Below are 21,686 nucleotides of genomic sequence, written 5' to 3'. Positions count from 1 at the left end.
AAGATGTCTGTGAATGTTACTTCTTCAAATAAGCTCAGATGTGCTTTAGTGTAAAGCATGTTCTTACTAAAATGCAGTGTGTAGACAAAAATTAGTTTTAAAACAAGCCCTGAACAAAAAATAAGGCATCTGAAATAAAATAAACTGTATTCAATTCTGAAGCTTGATGTTTTGGATGTAAAGGTTTTTCTAACAGAAGACTGGTTGTATTGGCAAGACACAGAAACTAAACTAAGAATGAGTGAAGGTTTGAATAAAACTATTTTAGGCAACTGCCTTCTTTGAGTGTTTCCAGTCCATAATATTTTGGCTCATCTGGTATACTGTAAATATCTGTCACTTTTTGAGAAAAGCGCTGGGTGAACCAACTGGATCATCACAAATCGGGAAAACACCAGGGTGCTTTGCTGATAAATATAGCTTAGCTTGACTGTAAGGCTGGCTGAGAGCTCGTGGGTCAGAATCAGAGGAGAGGCCAGTAAGGGTGATGTTGCGATGCGAGTTTGTTGCTGATGTCTTCTCTAAACAACTTGAGGAATTCTCTATATCATTAAACCTAAATTCTTGGGGGGGGCCTTTAACTTCCCTGACAACTGCTGAAAGGACAGCAGAGCAGGATGCAGTCAAGAAGGGTTCTGGAGGGGTGTCAGGGGTAACTTCTTGATACCCTCTGCATAACTTCTTCACCTAGAATTGACACTTACAAGGGATGTCAAGGACAAAAAGAAGAGCTTCTAGCCCTGCATTGGTAATAAAAGGCTGAACAAAGAAAATGTGGGATTGTTGATGAATGGGGTGGATGATTTAGTGACAGCAAATGTAGATGTTGTTGAGGTACTCAATGCCTTTGTTGGTTCGGTCCTCACAAACAAGGTGTTCGGTCCTCACAAACCAGGTTTCCCAGTCCTCTGTGCTTAGTGAGAGGAAGAGACTGACCAGTAGTGGATGAAGATCAATTTAGGGAACAAAACCCATAACAGCCCGTAGGACCATATGGGCCAAGAGGTACTTCATGAAATTCAAGAGGTGCAAATCCAAAGTCTTTCCGTGGGAAGAAAGTATCCTCTGCAACAATACAGAATGGGGCTGACTGAGTAGCTGTGAAGCGGCTTTGCTGAAAAGACCATGGGTGTCTTGGGAGACAGCATGCTGAATGTGAGCCAGCAACCTGCGTGGCAGCAAGGATAGCCAACAGCTTCCTGGGCTGTATAAACAGGACCACAGGCAGTGGGATTGAGGGAGGTAATTATCTCCTGCGCTCAGCACTCCTTAGACCACATCTAACTACTCTTTTGGGCCACCAATGTAAGACAGACATTGATAAACTGGAGTGAGTTTAGTGGAGGGCCACCAAGATGGCTGGGGTTGGAACTCTCTGTACGAGGAAAGGCTGAGACTGGGGCTTGTTCAGCCTGGAGAATAGATGGCTGTGGCGAGACCTAACAGCAGCCCATCATTACCTATGAGGGGGTTATCGAGGAGATGGAGCCAGACTCTTTGACACTGTCCTGGTTTCAGCTGGGATAGTGTTAATTTTCTTCCTAGTAGCTGGCATAGTGCTGTGTTTTGGATTTAGTAGAAGAATGTTGATAAAACACTGATGTTTTAGTTGTTGCTAAGCAATGATTACACTAAGTCAAGGATGTTTTCAGCTTCTCATGCTCTGCCAGGTGCACAAGAAGCTGCGAGGGGGCACAGCCAGGACAGCTGACCCCAGCTGGGCAAAGGGATATTCCATACTATAGGACGTCATGCTCAGCATGTAAACGGGGGGGATTTGGCCAGTGGGCAGTGACTGCTGCTTGGAGATGGGCTGGGGGGTGGGCAATTACATCATGCACCACTTGCTTTGTATATTGTTATTATTACTACTACTATTTTACTTTATTTCAGTTATTTAACTGTTCTTGTCTCAACCTGTGAGTTTTCTTGCTTTTACTCTTCTGATTCTCTCCCCCATCCCTCTGCGGGGGGGCAGAGTGAGCAAGCAGCTGTGTGGTGCTTAGTTGCTGGCTGGGGTTAAACCATGACATATTGGTACATGGTGGAAACTCAAAAGGCAATAGGCATAATTTGAAACAAGAGATGTTCAGACAAGAGCAGGCTATAAGGAAAAGCCTATCAGGACAATCAAGCAGTGGAACAGGCTGCTCACAGAACCTGTGAAGTTTTTGTTCTTCAATGTTTTTAAGTTGCAACTCGACAGAGCCCTTAGCAAGCTCATCTGATCCCATAGCTGGTCCTGCTTTGAACAGGAGGTTGCACTAGAGACCACCTGAGGTCCCTTCCCACCTCATTGATTCTACCACTTTTCCCTCGGTTTAAGGAAAATAAGGTTTTGTTTATGGTGTTTGGGGTTTTTTCCATTCAAATTGTTTGGATGACAGTGCAAAACAGTCTATTCTGGTAATCTTCCAAGAGACGAATCTTGGATGACATAAAGGTCTTCACATAATACATCCTTAAAAGAGCTGCATTGTTAATTTAACTTGTGATAAGTTGCCTTTATGTTTCAAGCTGTTATTAATGAAAATGTATGCATCCAATGGGGGGTCATTAGAGCATTAAAACTGGTAAAGGTTCTTTAGCTTAGTATTTATTTTTAATGTAGAATACATTAAGTGCAATATCTTTATTGAGGGACATAAAGTACTTGTGCAGCAGTCTTATTTTCAGAATGTTTCTGTCCCCTGTTTTAACTATGTTCATCCTGCATATTTGTTAACTGTACTAAGAAATTAACTCATAAAATTTGTTTTTAATGGGCATAGTCAAAAAGAAGCAAGAATGGGCTACCATAAAATAACAAGGGAAAAATAAAACAACCTTAGCTTTGGAATATTTTTGTAAGATACATTGTGTAATGAATTTTAAACCAGAATTGACAAAATATTTGTGAAAGTGAACAGTAGGGAATGTTTCTGCGCTCAGCATATCTGTCAAATGCAGATGTATGTGCACACGTTTTATAACAGCCTTCTGTTCATTAATGATGTTTGTATATTTACAATTTGTTTTATAGAACTGTTCAGTGTTTGCCAGAGTTTTCTGCTGGAGTGGAATTACTGAGCAGGTATGACCTTCTATTTCTTTGTTAGTGTTTGCTTCCTATAATTTCAGAAATAACTTTATTAGGTTAAGAAAATTAGAAGAAAATGAAGGTGTTACTAATATTTTTTTTTATGTTCTGCAGTGAGTAGAGTGGGGGTGGTTACCAAATGATAAATATGTTTAAAGCTTGACCAATCCTTAAGTGCTATCATATTAATAAAACAGAAGTTTTGAAGGAAAAGAAACATTTGAAAGATTACTTTAATTCAGGGTCTAATGCACAGGGATGAAGGAGACCAGCACTGAGGCTCAGCCTGTGGTTTTACTTTGATCTTTTATAACTTTTACATATTTGAATGGTTTCATTCAGTTACAATGGAGACACTATGTGCATCATTGCCATGGAAAGAACGTGTATTTCATGTGTATTTAATCACATTTTTTTCTGAGTAACATAAGCTATCTGCATTATAAATTTCCTTTGTATTTTTATCATTAAGAGAAAAATCTGTTGTCTTTTTTGGGGGGTGTGTGATTACAATCTTGTTAATTTTTTTCATTTTCTTGATGAAATTGGGTTCCAAGTAGTGCTTGAGGCTTTTATGTGTAGTCTTATAAATACTGCTCTGTCCATTTAGCTCTTAATGTAAGCTAGCATTTTAAAAAGCATGAATCACTTTTTCTTTGAAGGAAACTATTTCTCATTGTATATTTCTTTCTGGTATTTAATGTTCTACCAAGAAAGCTGCACAGCTTTTTAAACTGTTATTTCTGGTAGTCCCTGTAAATATAAGCACAGTGGCATCCATGAAATCCTCTTCCTTTGTAAGGGGAATACAGTAAAAATAGTCATTTATCTTTCTTCTCTTCAGATATGAAGATGCTTGGGCTGCCCTTCACAAAGGAGCCAAAGATTGTGCAAAAGCTGGAGAGGTAAGAAAAAATATAATGCCACACTTGAAATATTGTAAAATGTGTAAATACCTCTAAACTAAAATGTTTAGTACCAGTGTACTGGGTTGACCCTAGCCACTAGTAAGCACCCACACTGCCTTGTTCATTCCCCCAGCAGTGGGACATAGGAGAGAACAGGAAGAACAAAAATGTTTCAAGATAAAGACTGTTTAATAATTGAAGGACAGAGGAAAAACAAGTGGTGCAAAAGCAGTCACTCACAACCTTCCACAAGCAGACCAGTGCCTAGTCAGTCTGAGAGCAATGGTTACCATGGAAGACCAAACCCTTAGTTTTTATTGTTGAGCATGATGTTATATGGTATGAATTACCCCTTTGGCCAATGGTCAGCTGTTCTGGCTGTATCCCCTCCCAACTTCTTGCCCATCCCCAGCCTACTCACTGCAGGGGGAGTGGGGCTGAATGGGGCAGAGAGAAAGCCTTGACGCTGTATAAGCATTGTTCAGCAATATCCAAACCATTGGTGTGTTATCAACACTGTTTTGGTCAGAAATCCAAGACACAGCATCATATGGGCTGCTATGAAGAAAGTTAACCCCATCCCACCTGGATCCGGTACAACCAATATAATGAAAAAGTAATGCTCCCTATTCCTACTTGGGAAAAATGCCAAGTTGCATTATTTTTTACTATGGTTTTAAGATTGTGTTTGACAGGCAGTTGATGGAATGGGTCAGAATGTCCAGTTCCTCTTGTTTCTCACAGCTCTTTCATATCTGATGGTATTCAGCCTACAACTAATATTTTCAAAGTATTAAATATAGATATTGTAAAAATAGAAGTTCTCTGTGATCATGTTTCTCACAAGCTATCACCTAACAAGAATTATCTGAAGTTCATTCTCTTGTTTACTTTCTGATACTTCAATTAGTATAACAAACATTGAGTGTGAGAATTTCCTAGTGCTTTTAAAGTACTTTTCAAGTGACACATTGACACCCAGAATTTCATGTCTTTTGTTCTTTGTTTAGACAGTTGCAATTGCTGCTTGCACTTAAGAAAAATACAGTAATTATATCAGCTTACCATTTTTCTGTGGGATATGTTAGGTTAGAGAAGGATATTGAGAAGTATGACTTTTTCAGAGGGTGACAAGAAGGTGATGGTAAAAATAAGACGTATCCAGAAGTTCATGTGGTCAGTTTTTGCATTCTTCTGCCATTATTTGAAAGATTTTAAGTTAGCAGTGAATACTGTTTTGAGACTGCTTAAGACATCTTAACATTGCCAGTAAATGACAGTGTAAACAATAAATAATAATGTAAACAATGTAATGTAAAGAAGAATGTAACGCAAACATTAAATAACGTGGTGCAATGTAAACAATTGCAAAAAATTATGTTGCATGTTACTGCTGTAGGTCTTTAAAAGCACTGGGGAGGGCTGGGAAAGAATTTAATATATTTGGGGTTGAGGCATGTTGATGGTTAGTATCAGGGTAGGGCTGTTGCCTGCTTGCTGCCCTCTCCTAGTGGACAGGAAAAGGCAAGATTTGACTTGTCTGGCTGAAAAGATTGAAGAAGTGTCTGTGCTTTCTCCTAACTTTGTTCAGTTTTCCTGTCCTGGACGTAAAGCCACAAGTTGTCATTTATTTCTGGAATGAAGGGAAGGAAAACTTCCACTAAGTGCTACCAGTGCAGTGCTCTGCTGTTTTGGAGGTCCACACCAGACTTTGCATTTCAAACCCTGTTTAAGGGGCAGACAGTGTAAGCTTGGTGGCCACGATGCAGAGCAGGACTGAGCTGTGGGGTTGTCTGTCCTGGCTGAAACCTTCACTTTGGCCAGCTGCATCCTCCCTGACACTTCTGGTTTCTTTAGGAGTCTTCTCTGTATCTTTTTCCAATGGATAAAACCCACACTGCTTAATGTATTTTGAAGAGCTGTGTTTAGGGTAAGAAAGATTTTATCTTATGGTCTTCTTTCTCTTGCCTAATAGTATGGCCCACCTTTTCCACACATTCCAATGAAAACATTCAGTTATTAGAGATGAAGTTCTCTCTGCCAGTTTTGTGTGTTTTACTGCTCACAATGATTTCTTTAGAAGATCTCTTAAATGACTTATTTACAATTTTGTAATACTTGCAATAGTTTGCTTTCAAAATTGTAGTTCTGAAAACAATGTGAGGTTTCATATATATAAAACCAAGGTAACCTTAATTTTGCATATTATGGCTGCTCGGGAAAATTAGAATTAAAAGTTTCCGAAAAGGACTTGGAAATTTTCCATGGAATTCAGATGCTGCTTTTGGGAGAATCCAAAATATGTATTGCTTGTAGGTTTTTTGTTTCTTTTTATAAAAGTAGAAAATACAGGCTTCAATAAAATAAGAATTGTTTAAGCACACAAGCCTGACTGTACTATATCAGACCTAAAGGTCTGCTTGTCCAGTATCCTATTTCTGGTACTGGCCAGTAGCAGGTAAATAAGACAGCAAGAGTACTTTATAAATGTTGAATAGAAAAAGTAACGTGAAAATTTCAAGCTTTAATTGCTGCCTACAGTCTTGCCATGTTAAATTATACATGTAACTACCAGTTCCATCTACAAAATTGTCCTTAAAAAAAAATACTGCTTTTAGCCAATTGTAATTTTAGCTGCATTTAATTCTCTCTGGGCTGAATGTTTTTCTGGTGTTTGCCCCCATCTCATGTTAGGGTTGTGGGATTTTTTTTTTCTTTACTGTTTAATGGATATAAATCCCATATCTCATTCTCAAAAATAGACTTGGCTTTCTTTAAATAAGGATGTTGGTCTTCTGAAATGTTTCATTACTCACTGGGCTTTGGAATAAGTTTTCAAACGTTATCTGGTAAAACAGGATGGCTTTTTGACAGGGTTAGTTAGTTGGAGGAATTTGGCAATGGGAGAAGTTGTTTTCTTCTGAAAGAATTGGTCTGAAGTGGGTAGAATTGTAAATCTTTGAGAGCTTCCTTTGCCCATTGCTCAGATTTTTTCAGTTTCTGCAACTAAATTTTACAAAAACCGAGGAGTTCATAATGCAGATACAGCCACGGGCTGCAGTTGTGTGCAAGAGAAAGAATGGGCAATGGAACTAAGAGCTGGGAAACTATGATTGAATCTTCTCAGGTATCATATAAGGAAAACATTTATTACCTTGATATTGCTGGGTTTTGTAGTATCTGACCTATATAAATAAAACATACAAGAACTGTATCCTCTTCTTGTTATACTATTGTATAATAAAAGTTAGGAAGACTCAGACAACAAAAATGGAACTAATATACAAGTGTGTTCATAAAGTCTTGCAACTACTGCAGTTAAGTTTATCACAAGAGCAGGACTGTTACAAAGGCAACTTTTTCTTAAATGTCATTTCTTTTATTTCATTTTCTAGAGTATTCTAAATGCGCAGAATTTTCAGGTTTTTTGTTAAGCTTAAATCAGTATGACTAGCAACATTAAACTAAGTTACTGATCTAAGTAAGCCTTGCACTTCAGCACTGCAATGTTGTTACTGTGCACCAGTACAACACTGCTGTCAAAATTCCAGATGCATGTTATTTACAGTTAATAAAATCCATAAAATATTTCCTGCATTGATGAGTATATTGAGAAATAACTTTTTACCTTATTTTGATCAATGCATTTTGATATAAATATTTCATACTACAGGGGCTTTCTTAAGCATGTTGTATATTTATTTGAGAAGTACACAAGTGGCAGTGCTATAGGGTTGCTGTGCTGACCTTAGGATTGCAGATGCACAAATTCTAAAAATCAGTCAAGATGCTCATAAATAGGTATGTAAATTTGCAAGTAAAGTAAAGAACCTGTTTGTTTCAGCTGGTGGATAGTGAAGTTGTGATGCTTTCTGCACATTGGGAGAAGAAAAGGAACAGTCTGGTGGAACTACAGGATCAGCTGCAACAAATACCCGGGTTTTTAGCAGATCTGGAATGCCTCACAGCAAGCCTAGGTAAGGTTTTATAGACATAACAAGCATTCAAATCACTACAGAGGATTAGACTGAAGTTTAGCTGTTGTGAATTTTGCAATATTATAATTTAATTTTGCTTCCCAAAAACATCCTTTCTACTGTAAAACAGTCATTTTTAAACAAGCTGGTTTTGTAAAAGAGCAAAATTAGTAGTGGTTACTCTCCCAGCAATTAAAATATTGTATATGTTGTTATTTGGGGAAAAAAACATGTGACCACTGCATATCTTGGTGTGAATAGTTGAAAATTATTATTCTTGAAGTATTTTATAAATTACTCAAGATTTGTAAGTAGTGTGAACCCTCATATGTAGTTACTTCTCTTTGATCGCATCTATATAATTTTATATATTAATTTGGTTTAAATCATCATTTGGTTTGAGTGGGCAAGAAATTTACCTGGTTTGGGACACTTTCGAGATAGAAACTTTTTGTTGAGAGAGTAGTTGTTGGTGCCAAAGCTACCTTCCGTAGTTTCTGTTAGTGTACAAGATTAAGCTATTCTGAAGCGATACCCAGCTGGGTAAAACTAGCAATGCTACATATTAAGATTACCAAACACCTCATGCTTGTTAGATGGGTTCCAGTTTTTATAACTACCAAATGTTAACCTGTTGATTCAGTTTAAAATATGAATAGATGAATGCTTTAGTGGACTATGTCTGGAAACCTCTCATACGAAACAGTTGATCCACTGTTGAAAGTGAAATTAGGAAAAAATGATCTGGCCTCTTAGTCTCTGAAAAGCTCTAGTGTTACTGAGTCTTGAAAGGGGGACGCAAGCCCCTTGACAAGTACCAAGCTTTTCTGTCAACAGTAGGCCTTTTGCTGCCTTGTGGTAGCTAAGTTCCCCGGGGACTCTGCTTGCACTATTCTTACAGCAGCTGGGAAGTATGCAGAAATTCTTCATGTAATTGCAGCTCTTGTTTTTTGTGGGGTGGACTAGATTTGTGTGCTGGCATCTGATGTGAAGAGAAGGAGGGTTCTTTTCTGTGTTCAGAGGCTAATTTCTCATTCTTCTATAGTCAGTGGATATGCACAAATCGGCTTTTGTTTCTAGGTAGGTTGGTAATAACTTTGCTATTTCTTTCTCAGCCAAGGAATATATTTAATTTTTTATTACAATTTTCTTATACCACTTTATTTAGTAAGTCTTTATCATGTGTCGTAACAGTTTAGTGTTGGCTTTTTGAAAAGTTCAATTATTTTCGAAGGAAATATCAATTCAAATAATGATTGATTTAAATACTGATTTTAATGTCATCATACACAAAATTATGCAGTCCACTGCTAGAGCAAAGATAAACAAAATAATAAAAACCTAATGGAATTGTCTTTATAATTCATAACTGCAAATGCTATAAATCCTGATGAATTGAATGCGTTACCTTCCCATTCCTAATGTTACAGTTTTATGAACTAGAATTAATCTCACCCTGATTGTAGAATTACTTGGAGAAGGCTCAGTGTCTCTACAATATTTTTGATACTGCACAAGCAGGATTTAAGGAAGCATTAACCAGTCTGCTCGGGGAAGCTAATGAAATTTGATGTCTACTGCTAAGGTTGTGAGATTTGAACCAAATCTTCTAGTCTTACCTCATGTGTCAGATTTCAAGTAATTTACCTAGAGGTTTTTATTAGTTACTCCTAACCACTGTGAGTTTTTGGAATTGTTTTTTTTCTGATAAGGTTTGTAGAGTCTATTTGAAGAGAAAGATACAATTTATACCAAATTCAACATATACACTTCTAGAAGTGATCTACTAGAAATTTGCTATGATATTCTGCTCACTGTTTTTAGTTTTATGAACTGTCTGCTTTTTGTAAATGTAAACTGTATTCACTTTTCCAAGAGATGACTAATACTGTGGCTGTGAATTTTAAATGAGTGAAACATTCTGTAAAAAAACATGTGAATATAGAATTATAAACTGCTGTGTCATGGGTTGTGCATCCAATATGTAATTTGGCTAATCTTCATCATTTCAGAAAAGTAATAATTCTGTGTTGTGAACTAATACACTTCTAATAAATCTATTAATGCTTTCATTTTGAAAGTAGATAGGGAACCCTGGCTGGCTGCTTCTGATAAAAGAAATTCAGATAATGGAAATGAGCCTTTTTAGTGACCTACTTAAAATTGGTATGAGTCGCATACGGGTTCTTCAGCTTTTGCTGTGTATTACAAGACACATTTTCATTAGCACTTTATTTATAAAAGTACTTCAGCTTAGGTACTCACATTATCAGTCATCCCTCACTTCAAATAAAAAGTCTGTCTTCATTTGATAAATTTATTGCGTTACACAACGTCTTGAAGCTGCTATTGAAAACTTTGAAGAAAAAAGTCCAGAATTTGAATAATCACTTAAGCCAATTTTTATTTGAGATACCAGTCTAATGTAATCTGATCAAACTTTAATGTACTTTAAAAAAATTAAAACTCAGAACTAAAACTTGTGATGGTACTGTTATACCTATGATGGTGTAAGAAATACAGGCCAAACTAACAGTATTGGAATGATGTGACCTAAAGAACAAGTTATTTTTTCAGCTATCTAATAAAAACTACTATTTCTACCAAGTATGGCATATTACCATACAGGAAAACTCTTAATTGAAAGGTACATCGGATTTTTTTTCCAGCCTCCTTAAAAAGATTAAAAGGAGAGGGTGTTTTTCATAGCGATGCCATTTCAGAGTGAGATGGTGATTGTTCCCTGACCACTTGGTTATGGGATTTCTTGAAGAGCTGGAAAAGAAGTAGTAGTCTCGCAGGTATTCTTTACAACAGTATCTGGCTTTCTGGGGCAGATTCATTCTAGGTGCCACTGTGAACCATAAACAACCATAAACTGGAAATGAAGTATTTCTAGATTTCGTATTCTTGGTAAATAACTTCTTAAAAATATGAGCTTATTTTTTTTTGGATATAGATAAGAGCTGATCAAAGCATGGCGGCTTAAGTTTCAAATTGATTAAATATGTAGCTTTCTTTGGAACTTTCTTTTGATGCACAGTGCATATGTTCTGATTGTGGGTAGGAGAGACATTAATTCAGAACCGTAGCTGGTGCTATACCTTTGTGATGGAGCTAGTCTCCACCTTTTTTTGTGAAAAGCAACTAAGTTTTCTTTCCCTTCAGAAAGAAAAATTCTGAAACCTGTGTTGCAGTAAAGTGGGATTGTTGTCGTCTAGAGAGATCTTAAATGTTCATTCCTCTTCTTCAGGAGCACAGTGTTTTCTGCAGTTCCCACTAGAGGCTGCTCAAACGCTAGTGCTAGGGACCAGTTGCCCTTTAGAATTCACTTTTCTTCATCCTCTTTATTTTCCTGTTCTTTGTTGTTGTCTTTTAATGTTATTTCAATAGGAAGTACAGCAAAGCAGGTGGTGGGTTTTTTTAAGTGCAAAACCCAGTGGTTGATGGGTACCTTACTAAATTATCTTGAGCCCTGCTGTGTTTGTGAATTTTGCAAATTAATAAGTGAGCAATCATTCTGAAATACAGAATGAATACAGCATTTAGATTTTAATGCACTCAGAAAAGTCTGTTTCTTAAGCAAAAAAGGACCACCACTCGTAATTCGAGTCGTGATATTGCCCTTTGAATACATCTGGATTTTGTGAGAGGAAGCTGAGTATGTGGTAAACAATGCATGTTCCACATCCCAATCTTTAGAATTGAAAACATTTTTTTCCTCAAACTTGTTTCCACATTGTCAACTGCCTTTTTTTTTCTCTTCCCTCCCCACCCTGCCCCCTGCCAAGTGATCTGTATACAGATAAATAATTTAAGGAAATCTTTGGTGATTATATGATTCATGTTTCCCTTTCTGACTGTCGTGGAGCAGTACCTTACTTGCTAGGGACTAAAAAAATCTTATGAATTAATTGGACCTAAACATATGAACATGCATTCTAGGAAATTTGTTTACAAGGTCTTAACTTTTGCTGTTCTAGGGAGACCACTAGGATAGCAATTTCTAATTGAGTAATGGCTAAGAAAGTTGAAATTTTGTATACTCCAAGACAGGCTTCAAGTAGAATGGCCAAACCAGAATTGAAGGTTTGACTGATGCCTTCAGCTTGCTGTTTCCTTCTTCTGAGCTTCAAAAACACATTAACTTTAAATCACTTTTTTCTACCTTGAACTTCATTGTTATTGTCTTGCTTTATAAAGATTGCTTCTGTCTGTTACAGGCAAAGGTGAAACACAGCCATTTGCCAAAACTCAGAGTTGCTTTAGGTTTTCTGCTATTTCATTCCATCATCTGTGTAGTTCTTCACATCAACAATCAAGTTCACACACTGCAACAGATGAGCGTATCTGTCTCTGAACTGCAAACTCCTTTCTATTCTTTGGTTGCTATTTTGTTTGTAAAAATGTGATTTATACTTCCTCATGCAATTTACCTTCCCTTTGGTATAGGAGAAGTCCTGGCAAAAGGGTGAATAATAGTCCTGTATTGACACAGCTCCATCCCAGAGTGACTGGCTGGTTAGAGTTTGGGAAAATAGTTTTTGCACTTTGGGATCCTGAGGAGGGACATGGGTTTCAGCATTAATCACCTGCAGGGAGAGTGATCCTTTGATACAAAATTCACATGGGATAGTTCAGGTCAGAAGGGACCTCAGGAGTTCTCTACTCCAAATTTCTGCTCAAAACAGAGTGAGCTATGAGATAAGAGGATTCTTAGGGCTTTTCACAGGCATGGTCTCTTTTAACTTGAGACTCTGAACAATTATGATTAAAGAGGAAGTTTTTACGAAATTTTGCATGTTTTTAAGTGCATTGGTATGTAAAATAGCTAATGGTACATTTTTTTACATATAAAAGTCAATTTAACAAATGAACATGTAAAGCTTAAAACAGTTATATAATAGATTTGCCTGTCAGTAAAGGGTCTGTCTTCAGAGTAAACTTTCAAAGTCTGTATTCTTTTGTATTATCATGAGGTCATGTAAGACTTAAAATTCTCCCAGTATGCTTTACTTTTGTTTCATTTGAATAATTTAAGTTTAGTACTGGTTTTGGTCAGCATAGCTTTATTCCTCAGATGAGTACCAGGCAGGAATGGCTAAACTGACAGTGTGCCCAAGAAGCAAAATTAAATTATGAGTTCTGGATGCTTCTTTTCCTGAACTATAGACCACAAACCTGTGAGACCAAGATGCTGGGGCGAATATAGTGGTTCAGTGTCTTACTGCAAAGGGAACTTTAGAATACATCTCCCTTATCATGGGTCTGCTGTCACTCTTTACTATGTGATATGGACTGAGATTTATTTATCTTTCTGAGCCATTTATATATGTGTAATTATTACCATGTTAATTATGCACCTTTATGAATTCCTGTTTCTGTTCAGGTGAGTTGTCCGTCTATTGATGCAATTTGATATTCATATAAGTATTTCTTACAGCCCAGTTGGAGGCAAACTTTGAGGAAATGGAGAATCATCTGCTGTGTCTTGAGGACCTATGTGAACAGTGTGAGTTGGAAAGATACAAATGTATGCAGACCTTACAGCTGGAAAACTACAAGAAAACAAAAAGGTAAATAAAACAATTGCTATAAGTATAAATTAGTATGAAATATAAATGTTTTGTGATTATTTCTTTTTCCCATATATAAATATCCCTTCTATTTTCATCTTTTAAAGAAACGGTAATCATTGTCAGGAAGTTGCAAATTTGTAATAGATTCATTGAATGTTGGTCTAACTCTTGGTGATGAACAAAGAGTGTGTGTGTTTAGAAAATTATCACTGCGTTGTTGTTAAGATGAAGTTGTGCTTATTATTCTCTACAAACAATTGGACTAAGGGCTATTGTTAATAAACACTGATAAATTGTTTCTTTTAACCCTTGCCCTGTTTTTTTTTTATTTCTTTTTTCCCCGGTGTATTGTACCTGTAAAGTTAGGAACTGTATTTTTCTCTGTCTTCCTTTCAGTTCTAGCCTATCCTGTACTAAGAGTACTTTCTGCTTTGTATGAAAGGTGTTAATGTCCTGCCATTCTCGTACTTGCAAAACCAGGGTATTACTACTTGGAATCAAAGTTCAACTTGTAGCAGTAGGTGTGAAAAGTCAGAACCTCCAACTCTTGAGCTTCATGTTTACCTAAAAGATAAAGTAGCAAGAGATAAATGTTAAGAGCTTAAATAACTTCAACTGTTGACTTTCTTGGGTTTATTACTGACAGTGCCAAAAATAACCTTACTGAAGGAGACAAGAAAAGCAGTATTAAGTCCATTATATAAATGAGGAAACGAGGAGTTAAATTGAAGCAATTTGTCAAAGACAGTCTCTGTCAGACCTGTGTTAGGGAGTGGTGGGTAGATGCCGGATGCTGACAGACCTGGAGCCAGCACCGACATGAGGGTAACCAGGTTGCTTGATCTGACCAACCAGGTGTCCTCCTGTCGGCGAGGGGAAGCACCCTGGCACCCTCCCCACTTCTCTTGATTGTGGAAGCAAGTGTGACTCATGTGGTATGGTCAGAACAACTGGTTTGGTTTATGGTCCTAATTAGGATGTGATGATGAAGGGCAGGACTGCACCAGGCAGCACTGGTCAGTTTGTGTAGCTTATCCGTTTTCCTCTTTCTTCATCCTCCTTTTGCCATCCTTGTACTTTTTTCCTTCCCCCCCCCTTTTTTCCTTTCCCCCCCCTTTTTTCCTTTCCCCCCAAAGTCAGTTTTTCTGTTGTGAATTTTAGCTGTATATCTGACACTTTTTGAGTGATTTCACTTATTACCCTCTGACTTTTTTAGGTTGAGTTTGGAAGGAGTTTATACTGCTGCTTGTGTTTTTTCTTTAGTTTTCAAGAGAACATTTAAACGGAATGGTAGTTAAATGATCTTGGGAGTCTGGCTTTCCACACAGATTAGTAAATGGCAGGCAGTCCCTTTTTTCCTTTTTTTTTTCCCCTTCCCAGTCTCCTCCCGAATAAAAAATCCACTCCTAACTGCTTTTTCTTTATCAGTCCTGGCTCTGCTACTCAAATTTGGTATTTCTGACATTGTTATCTAGGGAATCTTGGCCTTCTGTGATGTTACAGATAATGGTTACCAAAGTACTGCTGGCATTGCAAGTTCTGCCTCCCAGAAGGTCCCTGATACGTTAAAGGTCCCCCTTCAATTTTCTGTGAAGTTTGTCTGTTTCTAACGTAACTCCCCCTTAACCATCTGTGAAATCCAACCATCCCTCATGGTGCTATCTGTAGCTTTTGCCAGCTTCTTACTATGTTATCTGTCACATCCAGCAACTTAGCATGTCATGTCCTCTAGTTTTTCACATCCTGTTCAGTTAGCTTAACCTCAGCCAGGGCCTCGGCAATGGTCTTGTCATTTTCCTGTAACCTGGATTTTTTCTTTCCCAAGCCAGGGCTACACCATTTTCTCTTTCTTCAGGAAGAGTCAACAGTATGGCTGAATATTCACTTGTTCGGACCTATAGAGTAATTAAATATTTAATAGTAATAATTTCGAAATGCTAAATATGTGCTATTTAACAAAATAACACACACTTAAAATGTGCATAAAGCAACAGGTTTGTACCCCCTAAAATAGTCATCTTTCTGAAGTTTTCTGAGTTTTGTTTGTTCTCTCTGCCATCTTTTCTCCCTCTCCCCCTCCCCTAGCCTCTGCTTTCAACATCAGGATAAAGTGTTAACAGTTGCCTACTCTGCTCAGCAGCATCTAATCAGTTCTATAAATAGAATGCTAAGCAAAGTACTTAAAGTAATCATAAGCTGATTACATTTGGTCAGATCTAGACAAAACAGGAAAAGTGCAGGTAATTTCTGGTTGATCATTACCCTTGTATTTGTTTAGGTAAGAAATTAACTGCTAGCTCATTACTGGAAGGACGTTTGCCAGTGTAGATACTCGAAGAATGCACAGCCAGTTAACTTAATGTGAGTGTGATTTGTTATGTATGTTTGGACCTCATATTCTGTCTTCCTCTCTTTAGCTTTTGGGGTTTTTACTGTGATACTAGCTACTGAAAGAATCAGATGGGGGTTCGGGACTTTATGCTCTCTCTTTAACAAAAAAATTATTTTCAGGAAGTGAGTGGTTTTGTGGAAAAAAAAAAAGGAAAAAGTGTTTCCTGTGTTTTGACAATATAGGGATGAAAACTGACATGAACACAAACTCTAGAAACTGTGGTTGTTGTAAGCATGTAACATAAAGTAATTTTATTATAAAGTCACTGTACAGCTTAGGCTAGAAGCTCACATATTTCAAGTATTTTGAAAAATCTTCCTATATGAAAGATTTAGAAGAAAGTGCTTTAGGTCAACATTAAATCTTTGAAATGCAGCTTATGGTAACTATGGGAACTGATTTTCAGAAATAGGTCTCCCTACTAAATAGAGCGACTTTATTTCAGTTCAAGCAGATAAATTTTTTCCCTTTTGTCACTGTGTTGGACTTTTTTATATTGTCTTTTTTTTTTAAATCCATTGATCAGGGTAGTGGTATTGTATGAAGTCTAGCTTCCATCCTTCTTTTCTCTAGTTAGTCTTGCTACAATTCTTGGCATGTATGTTAGGATTAAACCATGCAGTTTTGTTTCCAGTCCTTTTCTCAATCAAGCACAATTCTTCTTCCCTTCCCTTCACCCTCCTACTGAGGATGTACTGTTTCTGACTGCAGAAAACTCCGTGTATCCCTTCAGTCTCCTATGGCAGTTCTTGCATTCCCAAGGTAGTGCACTGTGTCCTTTAGGAAGCGCTGTCAGAAGCTCACTTTTGTGCCAATTTTTATGTGCACTGAATTGCAGGCTTATGGCACAAGATAAAATAATTCTGTCCTGAAGCTGTACTTCCTATGAAGCTCTTAGAGTATTCATTCATAAAGTATCCATTTCAGACAGATCACTTTTTTCTGCAAAATAGCAACTCCTGGTGATTTTATCAATTAAAGGAGCTGCCCAGCTGCAACTTTTTGTAGGAATAAATTGGAGATAGTAAAGAGTCCTTGTCATTGGAAATGAGTGAAGGCATTTCACTGTGTGTCATTTGACTTTAAACATAATTGTCTGAATTTTTATTTATTATGAATTTCTTCTTTAAGAATCCTTTCTGATTTTCAATACTTGTCTGTTTTGAGAACAGACATGGAAGAAAAATGAATGAAGAAATCTAAAATCCTGAGTCTGATGCTAGGGTATACTTCAACAGACGAATGCTTAGTAATATTACAAACCTTAGTGAGAATATGTCTGTCTCTTTCTGGTGAGATTAAAGGAATGCTTTACCTAAAGAGAAAATACGTTCTTAATGTACATTTATTCTTAATTTTTGGATTTTAAAGGTTTATTTTTTTATCAAATAATGTGTAACCCCATGTATTGGTAATTAGTGCAGCAATTGATGAGTTGGGCAGATCGTTATAATTCTTGTTAGAAGCATTGCCATGTAAACCATGATGATGGTTTTATGCTTCTGGAGGAGAAGAATGTTTGATTCACTTTTTCATTCAGAAGGGTATAAAATTTACGGCAATTGCATTGTGTAGATTAGAGGTGTGTATCTGAGAAAATGGCTTAATCAGTTAACACTGTTAAGTTTATTTCTTCTGTATGGTCTTCTGTTGGTTTTATCTCTTTCTAATGGCTTTGGGAACAGAAGGGGCAGTAGGGATTGTTGCAGTTGGACACAGTGGCTTGTGCTAGGCCTGACCAACATAAACATTCAAAAAGTAAATACAAAAAACTTCTTCAGACAATTCAAATGAGTCCGCTTTTTGGAAAAGTTTCCTCTAGCTTGGGCCAAGTAATGGCTATTTACTCAGTAACATACAAAAATATTTTGCATTATTATTGTTCTGCTGTGTGTTGCTTTCAAATATTATCTTTACCTCCTGCAGTATCACTGTAAACAGCTGCCAAATTTTTTGTGATCTTGTTTAACTAAATTTATTTTTTTTTACCAAGGTCCCAAGAGAGAAGATCGAATGGGTAATACACTGCCATACAAAATCATGTTGCCTAAAAGAAGGCTTCTATGTCTGTAGATCTTGTTTAGATTCCATAGCGTTCCCCAAATGATAAGCTAGAACAGTACTCTGCACAGTGCGTCATTTTCAGGGATGACTCCCTCCCATCTGGCAGTGAGGAATTTAAATTGTATGTTCATAACCCTTTTAAGCTTTACGTGTTAATTTGTCAAATTAACTTTTTATACATAAAAAATATACCATGGTTGCAAATGTTTCAAACAAGTATATTTTTTCCTTTCAAAATTAAATGCACTGCGAATTATTTCTAAGACTCTAGATACATATTTCATAGTTCTCATAACTTTCATCAAAATAGGATTTCGTGCAATGTTCTTCTTGATCAATCTTCTGGTGGTATAGGTTTTCAACTGCTGTACCTCTGTGTAACTAGGTACATAAATAATGCTTTTGCAAGGGTGGATGCAGAACTTCTATTATTTTTGGGACAGCTTTCACAGTAGATGTGCAGTGGATGACTGGCTTTGAGTTTTCATTAGGCATTGATTGTATGGCTGTAAGTTTCTGTGCTCAAATCAGAGTTCGTGTTGCAGACATCTTTTCCATCCTGCCATTCATGAGTTTGCGTACAGCACAATCAGTAGCGAGTGTTTTCATGGTGAGAACTGGCTGGAATTAATTTTATGGCCGTCAGTTATTGCACTTCTTTGGACAGACACATGGAATGAGAAGTCCTATTGATCCTGGAAAACTGGGCTTGTGCAAGCTTTGGAAAAGTTCCCTTGATAATTCTGCTTCCTTTTGTGTAATTTTAGGGCTCTGAACTTTCTTTTGTTCGCAAGAACACTTGCAGTACAGTATTTTGCATACATCAAACCCAAAGGAGTAGGCTGCTTCATTATTAGTGAATTTTGCTCCTGTCAATGCTCCAAGTATTTGAAAACACTGGGCAGGACTGAATACATAGCAGAGTAAAAGATTGTAGGGTTTTTGGCAGTTTTTAATATTATTTTCAAAATGTGAATGTGTAGTATAATTTCTGTCACTTTTAAGTTGATTTAATTTTGGCCTTCTTTTGTGGTGGTCTTTGCTTGATGCAGAGAGACAATGACGTTGGTATAAAGAGATTTGTTGCGTACCTTCTTACAGTTTCATTTTCTTTTGAATAGGTATATAAAAGATTTTTTTCTTTATTGGCTTTTGTGATCTGTGATTAAAGACTGAATGTTTGTGTTGGATCCTCTGCGTTTTATAGCACCTTTTACTAATGTTTTCTAGAAAATGTTAAACATTATGTCAATCCTACATAACTTTTCTGTACCTGTACTTCTGTACTGGGCATAATCTGCAAATCCTGTCAATCTGTTAGTACTAGGCATTCTTCGTCGAGAATTATTGTACCAATAATAGACACACATGGTTTAGGACTGCCTTAATCATGGTTTTGTACTCTTCCTCACCTCAAAACTGCATTATTTATCGAAGTAATTCATTCATTGTTGCTAGTGGCAGGAGAACAGGCGTTAGGTGTTTGTCATTACCACACCAAAATCCATTCTGTGCTTTTGAGCAAGGTACTGTGCCTCCTGATGAATTCTGTCTTTCTTCACTATGAATTATTTTCCTGACATCTTTAATAATTCCTGTTCACTTACATCCAAAACCAATTTGTTTAAAAATTGTTTAAAAATGTGTTAAAAGCATTTACTGATAACACCTCTGTGAGGAAGATTTTACATGCCTTTGTCAAAGGGTGGTGTTGAGGATGCCTGAAGTGGTACAAGTTGTAACTTCTAACTGCCACCGTTGCATTCATGCTGTGTGGAACCACAGCATAAATGGTAAAGAGTGCATGTGGGGTTACAGGCTTTTTTTACTACTTTGTTTTTGTGGACTTGTGGCGTATTATATGTCACTCAGTGAATAAAGTTTGGCCAATTTTTGAATACTGTAATTTTTTTTCCTCTTTATCCCTATGGGGAAATTGATGGCCAAGTTAAAGGAAGGTCTGTATTTTGTTGTGTGGCTGTTTACCAAAACCAATTTTGCAGGAACCCTTTTCCTTTCTAGGAGAAATTAAAGATGGTGGAGTTGCTGATGGAGGTGGCCTTTGATGGTGGAGTTGTTTGTACCTTCGATTAAACTTTAGCTTCTCTTAAATTTCTTTGTAGCTTCTCAAATCTCTTTGTAGCTTGTAGTTGTTTGTAGCTTTTCTTAAATTTCTCCTCTCAAATTTCAGCTTTAAACTTTGCTTCCTAAACTTTTGGCTGTATGATAAAAATAAATAAACTGTGCAGATACACGTACATTTTAGTGATCCAATGACATTGCATACTAAGGTGAAAGTTAAAAATAAATTTAAAAACTGTCCCCTTTTTTTGGATAGCATCAGGATGAGAGCAAAAATGTTAAAAAGTGAGTCCTGTGCAAAACCTTACCTCTTCAGGCATAAGCTTTTAGAGGGAGGTAAGAATTTATGCCACATTTCAGATTCCAGTTTGGAATGCTTCCAGTGCTAAATGGCCTGTATCAGTCTCATACCAGAGGACAAAACACTTGGTTGCTTTTAATGATTTAATTTCTACCATTTTCTTCTGGTTTTAATGCTATTTCCCTAATTTTTACTTTTCTTTTAATGATAGCACCTGAAAGGTGACCCCCAGTGTTCTTCACCAAGATAAATACTTGTTTCTTTTTTTGAAACATCCAAAGATAAATCCTTTCACTGTACGCTGAAACTGCTGAGTATATTAGGGTAGTATTTGGTTTTAGTAGTGCTTATTAGCATGATTACCAGTCAAAGTTTGCAATTTCTGTTACGAAATTTTGCTTTGATCCATTCCATCTTCTAGAATGAAGTTGATGTAGAAGTTTTGCTAGAAAACACAAAAAGACTTTGGCTACTTTTGCAGCTGCAGTTGAGTATGGATGGGGAAAAAATCTCCACTGCAACATTATTTAAATGCCTTAGTTCTTTGCTCTTCTCTTTAACGGATAGAATTTCACATTTGATGGTGAAGAATCCGACTAGTCTTCAGTGTTTCTTAATTCCAACAGTATTTAATAGTAGTTTTATTTTTTATTATTTTTCGTTGCTTAAAGGCTTTTCATTACTTCACTCTCAAAGGTATTTCAAAGTAGTAGTTTGCCTAAGTGATCTGAAAAGGGAGCTCAAGCAATCTGGGGGAGGGAGAACATTTTTGTGTCATTGTCATAAGTACTAATCCTAAGTACACAAAAAGTACTTCAACTACTTCTGCATACCGTGCAAGTGACATAAGTTTTGAGTTCTCAGGTTTTCGGCTTTTACTTCTGATGACATATAGAGGAAAGTCCTTCTCATGGCTTTTTTTTGCTTACTAAAGCTTGAATCAGCCTGTGGAAGGAGATTTTTATTATATAATTATCCTGGTTTCAGCTGGGATAGAGTTAATTTTCTTCCTAGCAGCTGGTAGAGTGCTGTGTTTTGGATTTAGTGTGAGAAGAACGTTGATAACACACTGATGGTTCGGTTGTGGCTAAGTAGTGCTTAGACCAGTCAAGGACTTTTTCAGCTCCCCATGTTCTGCCAGGTGCACAAGAAGCTGGGAGGGGGCACAGCCAGGACAGCTGACCTCAACTGGCCAAGGGATATTCCATACCATAGGATGTCATGCTCAGTATAGAAACTGTGGGGAGTTGGCCAGGGGGGCCAGTGATTGCTGCTTGGGGATGGGCTGGGCATTGGTCATCAGG

The 21,686-nt window shown here is 37.0% G+C and overlaps 1 protein-coding gene across 1 annotated transcript in view; it reads left to right on the top strand.

Moving 5' to 3' along the window:
• The window catches only part of DTNBP1 (dystrobrevin binding protein 1), a 70,363-nt gene that overhangs the window by 4,734 nt on the left and 43,943 nt on the right, over nucleotides 1-21,686 (top strand). The window contains exons 3-6 of the mRNA XM_009637945.2: nucleotides 3,023-3,073; nucleotides 3,924-3,984; nucleotides 7,832-7,964; nucleotides 13,408-13,540. Of these exons, the coding sequence (XP_009636240.2) occupies nucleotides 3,023-3,073; nucleotides 3,924-3,984; nucleotides 7,832-7,964; nucleotides 13,408-13,540 (378 nt within the window). The remainder of the gene's footprint in view (nucleotides 1-3,022; nucleotides 3,074-3,923; nucleotides 3,985-7,831; nucleotides 7,965-13,407; nucleotides 13,541-21,686) is intronic.

Source organism: Egretta garzetta, unplaced genomic scaffold, assembly GCF_000687185.1.
Source record: "Egretta garzetta isolate BGI_Z169 unplaced genomic scaffold, ASM68718v1 scaffold14, whole genome shotgun sequence".
NCBI classification, from domain to species: Eukaryota; Metazoa; Chordata; class Aves; order Pelecaniformes; family Ardeidae; genus Egretta; species Egretta garzetta.
This window is presented reverse-complemented; position numbering and strand designations above follow the sequence as displayed.